The sequence below is a fragment of the Nannospalax galili genome, unplaced genomic scaffold, assembly GCF_000622305.1.
Source record: "Nannospalax galili isolate Female #2095 unplaced genomic scaffold, S.galili_v1.0 scaffold743, whole genome shotgun sequence".
In the NCBI taxonomy this organism is placed as follows: domain Eukaryota; kingdom Metazoa; phylum Chordata; class Mammalia; order Rodentia; family Spalacidae; genus Nannospalax; species Nannospalax galili.
The window spans coordinates 1,666,579-1,673,719 of record NW_008349552.1 but is presented as its reverse complement, the minus strand read 5'-3'; the positions used below and the strand labels follow the sequence as shown (position 1 = coordinate 1,673,719).

At 39.9% G+C, this 7,141-nt stretch overlaps 1 protein-coding gene across 8 annotated transcripts in view; it reads left to right on the top strand.

Moving 5' to 3' along the window:
• The window catches only part of Cd200 (CD200 molecule), a 27,981-nt gene extending 25,884 nt beyond the window's left edge, over positions 1–2,097 (top strand). For all 8 annotated transcript variants that reach the window (XR_003851693.1, XM_008847004.3, XM_008847003.3 and 5 more), the window contains one exon: positions 802–2,097. Coding sequence is in view for 1 of the 8 variants with exons in the window: in XM_017801640.2 (XP_017657129.1) it covers positions 802–809 (8 nt within the window). In the remaining 7 variants the exon portion in view is untranslated. The remainder of the gene's footprint in view (positions 1–801) is intronic.
• The last annotated feature ends 5,044 nt before the right edge of the window (positions 2,098–7,141 follow it).

Below are 7,141 nucleotides of genomic sequence, written 5' to 3'. Positions count from 1 at the left end.
TGGCACATGCATTTAATCCCAGCACTGGGGAGGCAGAGGCAGGTGGATCTCTGTGAGTTCAAGGCCAGCCTGGTTTACATAGTGAAATCCAGGCCAGCTGGGGCTACAGAGAAACCCTGTCTCAAAAAAAAAAAAATGTTGGCAACTAAAATATGCAGAAATTTGGAAGGTCCAATAAAGCATTACTTAAGATCACACAGAAATTGAGGGAGGCACCAAACTTAAATTCCGAGTCCATTATCTCATTACTTACCTTGTAGGGAGGCCCACGTCCTCCCAATTTATGTTCCAGAACATCAGCGGCTGTTGAAAAGCCTCTATTTTGTGACCATTTTCAACCTGATACCCAGATAGTCACAGTCCAGAAGAATCAAGGCTCAAGTCTTCTCAGCGAGATATTCTCAGATCATCAGGCTTTCTTGGACATGTGCCTCTGTTAGTAGTCTTAGATGATTCTTGAGTTCACCACTGAGCCAGAAATATCTACTTCTAGCCAGTTATGGTGGCTCATGCCTGTAATCCCAGCACTTGGGAGGCTGAGCTAGGAAGATCACTGATAGTTCATAGCCAGTCTGGTCTTCAAAGAGAGTTCCACAACAGCCTGGGCTATACAGTGAGGTTCTTCTTAAATGGGAACAACAGTAATAACAACAATAGCAATATGTTCAGTTCTTTATCTTCACTAATGAAATACACACTAGTACATTTCTGAGCTTCATAATCCTTGTTATTTGTCTGCTTAAAATGTACTGAGAAATCACAAATGTCAAATGTTAATATACCTGCCACTCTTTTATCCAGAGCCCTAGAAGAGTTATATAGAACCCTGAAAGTTTTTCCCTGGTCTACTTGAATCTGATGTGAAAAGAAAGCAGGAAGAAAAAGGTCATTCTCCATGGGACCTAAAAAGAGCAAAAAAGGCAGGAGCAAACATGTGAAGAATTTGAGTTTTCACTGCCATCCAAGGTACTCAGTGTTCAAGAGGAAGTCACGCACCTCAGGTCTGTTGTAGGACTTGACTTTGTAGAGCACGAAGTGTGCTATTGAAAAGGCACCGGATTTAAAATCAGCAATGCCAAGCTCCCAAGCTGACTTGGGCTCCTGCCGGTGGAAACACGTTTATAGTCAATTTACCTCACCGAGCTTCCTCATCCTCAATGAAGATATAAAGGAGTGGGAGATAATTTGCCATGTGAGCTGAAAACCTGATGGAATTCTAAGAATGAGGACTAAGCAAAGGAGGAAGTAAAAGGGAAGAGAAGGAAGAACACAGAAGGGTCCAAAGAGCTTTGCTGAGACTACCTTTTGCCTTTCTGTCGCTGCCCAGCTCTGCTTTTGTCCTTAGGTCCATGAGTGTGTTTCCCTGTCATTTGGGTCTAGTCTACTACCTGCTACTGTTTTGCTAATTGTTGGCCTTGCTAGAATCCCTGATTTCCCCTGCCATTCTTCCTGTGCTTCTATGAGGGTTACTATGACAAAAATAGGGCAGAGTGTAGTGTGAAGTAACATTGACAACCGTCATGTATCTCCATTTAACTTATTTTTGTAGCACTTAGACAATATTGTTAGTCTTAGAGAGTAGCTTAAATTTTTAAGACAGCATGCTTTCCCTGTCCATTTGTCCCACAGCAGCACCCTCTCTTAGGCCATTCTGAATCCTGTCTAGTGTAATGAAGATATATTAACAGACACTTAAGGATTTCCTATACAGCAGATAGCTGTATGTGTTTTCTCTCCCCAGCGTCTTTTCCTGTGACTTAACTTTTCACAAAGGATGAGAAGGCAAGTACATACATGCAATCCCTTTGTTCTAAAGATATTGTGAAATATTGATTCTTAACCATATGTCAAAACTAGTGAAGTTATTTTCTGTATTTTTTGCTTGTCTGTCTTATTCAGTGACCAAGGAATTAAAGTGTAAGTTGTTTTCATTGTTGAATTGGATATTTATATATTTAGTATGCTTTCCATGTGTTATTTAATTCTGTATTATTTCTTATAATTGTATTAAAATACTGAGCTGTTAAAAGTGTCAACTAAATATTTGATGTGTTATATTCCCTTGGGAAATGTAAAAAATAAACAGTAACACTTGAATTTTGTCTCTGCATGTGAAAACCCTTCCCTTTCTATCTCCAACCCCCTAAAGGATAGAGTTGACCTCTCTAACTGTTCACAAAACCATAAATGATGTATCTCTGATGTGGTCATAGAACTACTGCAGTTTGGTGCTTTTGACATGATTCTACCAATCACGAAGTTCTTTCTTATGTGTGTTCTCTTGGTTTCACTGCTAAATACCAGTCCTTGTAAATGGACTAGCTCACCACACACTTCCACATATAGCACAAATCAGCACTCTGTTTCACTCTGTTTCTGGCACTTCAACTAAATCATTGCTAGGTCCAGCAGGACAATGAAAGCAGTGCTTTTCCAGCATTTTGGTCTCAGAACCCCTCTATTCATTTAAAACATTAATGAAGACCCCAAAGAGTTTCTATGTAAATGAATTATATCTTTTGATATGATGGAAACATAAATTTGGGAAGCCAAAGTATTTAAGCATGGAGCCATCTGTATTGTGAACATCACTTACCATACAGTTTCTGTTCAATGCCACAGCACATTTGGAAAAGAATGAGAATAAAAAAGGCAAAAAGTGCATTGGTACTATTGCAAAAGTGATTTTGATTCTGTGGACCTATTGAAGTGGTTTGGGCACAACACTAAAGACATTAAAGCATAGGTAAAGCAGCTGCCTTATAAAAAGATTTCACGTGTCTTTCTTTTCAAGGAAACTCCTTCCTAGACAGCTTGCTCTGCACTGCTTAAGTATTTCATCATTCAACACTTAACTGAGGCCATTGCTTTTCTGGTAGCTCCTCTTCCAAGTTCAGAGACTTATGGAGCTCTGGGACTCATCCTTACTGGTCACTAATGATTCAGTTTAAATCAATGTGCGAAATGGCTTGTCAGTTGCCTTTCAGAATATTGAAGCACCCGGACTTAGTACAGGTGTGTTTGATGGCGAAAGCGAGTGCGGAGGGTTACAGAGAGCTAAAGAGGAAGGAAGGGTAGCTCAGAGCATGTTTCCTTGTCTGAACAGGTAGGTGGATGTAGAGCCTCATGTTTTGGTTTCTCTTCCCAGGTTTCTTCCTACTACCGCACCTACCCTAGCCCCCTCACACTCAGTATGAACTTTCAACTATGGTTATCTTTTTGTACTTATGAATTAGAAAGAACAGCTTGAACTTTGCATAATGAAGATAAACTGGGAAAGCTGTAAACTTTTTGGCTCACTTAAAATAATTTAATCATACTTTTCTTTATTAAATTTTTAGAAAAATTCCAGGGTGATGATAAGCCTGCTCAGAATCATGGGGAAACAAAAGAATCCTTTGGTGCTTAGCTAAAACTGAAAACTGAAGATGAGGTTTGGTTTTCCAATTAGGGATTCACCCATCACTGAGGGTAATTCACAAACCATTGACAGTGAATCACAAATGTAGTTGCAAATAGAAAAAAAAAATCCATATTTCTACTAGACACTGTAGGATTGGGCTAAAAGAATTCTCTTTACATAGTGGGTTCAAAACTAGCCTGGGCTGCATAGTGAATTCCAGCCAGCCAGGGCAACATAACAAGGCCTTGTCTCAAACAAACTAAACTAAACTAAAACAAAATAGCACCCCTCCAAACAAACAAAGCAAAACAAAAAACCATAATTCTCTTGAACCAATTTCCTTCTATGGTTATTCATCTCAAGATAGTGATTTCACTTTTTAAAATAAAGCTTCCAAAATTATTCCCCCACAATTATATTAGAGGGTTAAACCTCCAGCCTGGATCACACAATTCTCTTTCTCGCTCTCTCCTCCTATCTCTCCCTTTCATCCTCGATCCCCTACTGTGATTCATCTCACATTCTATTTACCAGGGCCTCCTGTTTGTCCTATTGATGTATTCAGACTCCAATGGCTACCTTTAATCCTATTCCCTGGTCTGTGCAATCATCTTTTTCTCTTGAATCTGCCATAGCTTTCTAATTAATCCCCTTGCTTCCCCCCAACCTGCCTTTTTTTCGGTATATTGTAAACATGATTGTCCTACAGTACAAGTCAAACTCTTGAACAAAATTTCTTACATGCTTCTATGTCATAGAATAGAAGCTAAAGTATTTACATGGCTATTGGGACACTGCTCGCTCCTGATCGCTCCTGATCACTAGCCCTTGACATTTGTCAATGTTCCAAACATTTCTACCTCAGGGGAGACGAGGTGGATTCTACATGTGCTTGTTTACGTGCTGAGTCCTATCTTCTTGATGACATCAAAACTCCAACTGACACAGCACAAGCCTCTTGTCCAGTACACTTTGCATCTCCTCCTCACACCCACAGCCTCCCCACCCTTCTGAAGTGGACATGGAGTAAGGAGGAAGTGGGAAGCCTGGCTGCAGGAGCTGTAGTCTGACTGAGCAGAAAGAAAGCCTATGAGCTTGTTTTCAGAATAAGCTGAAACACAGGCAAGGCTCCAGTGACTTGACTTTTCTCTGAGCTGAAGATGAAACGAAAGGACTACACAAATTCAAAATACTGTTTTTATGTGACATCGCCTTCCTGGCATAGTTTTGTAATATGTCTGAGTTTCTTTTCCTGTTGTTGTGATAAAACACTCCGACCAAAGCTATTTACGGGACAAATGGTTTATTCTGCTTCACAGTTCAATCTGCAGTCCATCATGGTGGGAAGACACGGCTGTAGAAGCTTCAGAGAGCTGGGGGCACTGCATCTGCAGTCAAAGAGCTGAGCGTAATGAATGCACACGGTCCAGCTCGTTTTCTCCATCTTACACAGTTCAGGATCCCTACCCAGGGAACTGTCAGCCCCAGATAAGATAGGCCTTCCTACATCAGTTAACCTAATCAAAACAATCTCTCACAGGCATGTCCATCTCCCAGGTGGGCTCTAAATCCTGTCAACTTGACAGTCAACACAAATATTCATACCATGTGACTTTGGAGTATGATATTTTCATTCTTTTAACCTGATTCGTGTTAATCTAGATAGCAGAAAATCCAACTCAAAACCATCAAAGCATCACATGGTTCATTATATATACACACACAATTTTAATGTGTTAGTCTCCATTTTTTTAACTAAAAGTTGGAACTCAACAAAACAGGTTTTTCTGGGAGTAGACTTCACTTTACAGTCTAATCATAGAGATGAGCCCAACTGCTCATGTCATACAGTTAAAATACCCACATGATTTGAGATGTGGTTACATCTATAGCTACTAATTTCCTTAAATTTGGGGAAATATGTTGGTTTCCCTTCTTATAAATCAAAGACAACATCATGTATATCTTATTTTAAGAATAAGGTGGTGACTTTAGTTAAATGTTCTTAGGTAGCTTATTAAGAGTCCAGATGGCTCAGAGTGAAATGCCAGGAAGCACTAAACTCAGGGATCAACTAAACACATAGTGAGCCATCTGGCAGAAGCACACTGTTTGCAAGGTGTACCATCAGGACCCGAAGGCTTGGTCTACCTATGTTTGTGAAATGTACCTTAAAGATATCTGTATTTTATTCCCTCTTTCTGTTTGTCCCAGTGGGTTTTAAAAAGGCCAAGTAGGGGCTGGAGAAATGGCTCAGCAGTAAAGGGCACTGGATGCTCTTGCATTGTGTGACATGGGTGTACTTACACACATGTAGACAATACACTCACACATAAAATAAAAATAATAAATAAAAAAATATTTTTTTAAAAAGTTGAGGAATCCAGGGGCTTCTTAGACATAATTGGAGTCACCCAGGGGAAACAAGACACATTTTCATCTTAGAATTAAGATTTAATTTACAACCCTCTTGGGAAGCAAATGTGCTCCTCCAGAGAATTCCAGGCTTTGTTGCTGTGTTTGGTTTGGCCAGATCCTAGCCTAGTATTCTCAGAGGCCATCAAAAGTTAGATAGTAACTTATTTAACCAGAGGTTAGCAACAATGTGAGACTCTGTGTCTCAGAGGTCAATCAGCACAAAGTCACCTGGTAAACTGAAACTTCCTGATGTAGTCCAAGAGACATAGCAGCCTCTGAGTCTCTGTGGAAGAGGCCGAATCTCCAAACCTCAGAAATTAGAAGGGATCTCTTTTCTAGACCTCACTCACCAGGATCACGCAAGCCTTTTCCAGAGTTCGCAAAGCAAGCAATCAGAACTGCCAATGTTGTTACAAAGATTCTTATGTGGCCTGATAGGGTCTGGTTTGGTGTCCTGGTTCAGCTGAGAAAACCATTTCCCTAGGTTATATATAGCGTTAGGACCTCAGAGTTTACTGGAAGTCAAAACTTTCCTAAACCACTTCCCCACATAAAGTTCAAAGCTATTCCCATTATTGGCATCTGACTTAATTCCAGCATCTTTGGCAGTGAAAAAGTACAGAGTAGGCTTGATAAACTTAGTTTGGGGGAATAACCTTTCTGGTGCATAGATTTCACTTGGGTAGAGTCTTTCTGATTGTTTCAGCAAGGGTGTTATTTTTTCCTTGGGTGTGGAAAGATGTGTTCCACTGCATTCTTAGCTAGGGAGGGGTAAGTGTCCAGAGATGCCAGATTAACAACAACAACAAAATTTAAAAAATTAAAATCTAAAAGAACTGCTCACGAAGTGAAAACATTTAAAACCAGACTTGAGTGAGTTTCCATTTACTCTCATTAAGTTTCAAAAGCTAAACACACTATAGAGAACATTTCAACTGCAGACAAAGATGAAGAGACAAGTGACTTCCCAAACTTGGGGCCTGTGTTTACACTGATTTATCAAAGAGATGGAATAAGATGCTTAGGTCACTTAGAAGTTTGGGATTGCTGCATTTTATACTAGAAAGCATAAGAACTTTCTTCTACAGTTATTGCAAGGCAAGGCTGCATTTCTCTTTATGGTGGTATATAACTTGTTTCTGTATTAGAGTAGGGTTTGTTGTGATGATCAGATGAGCAGGATGTGTCTGGCAGTGAACAGTCTTGATCAAGCTGTCACTTTGACAGCCACTTAATGTACTGAGGACTGACAGGGATTTGCAGGGAAAGGAAACAATAAAAGCTGTCTTAGAGGATCTCAACAGTTATGAACATACAAAA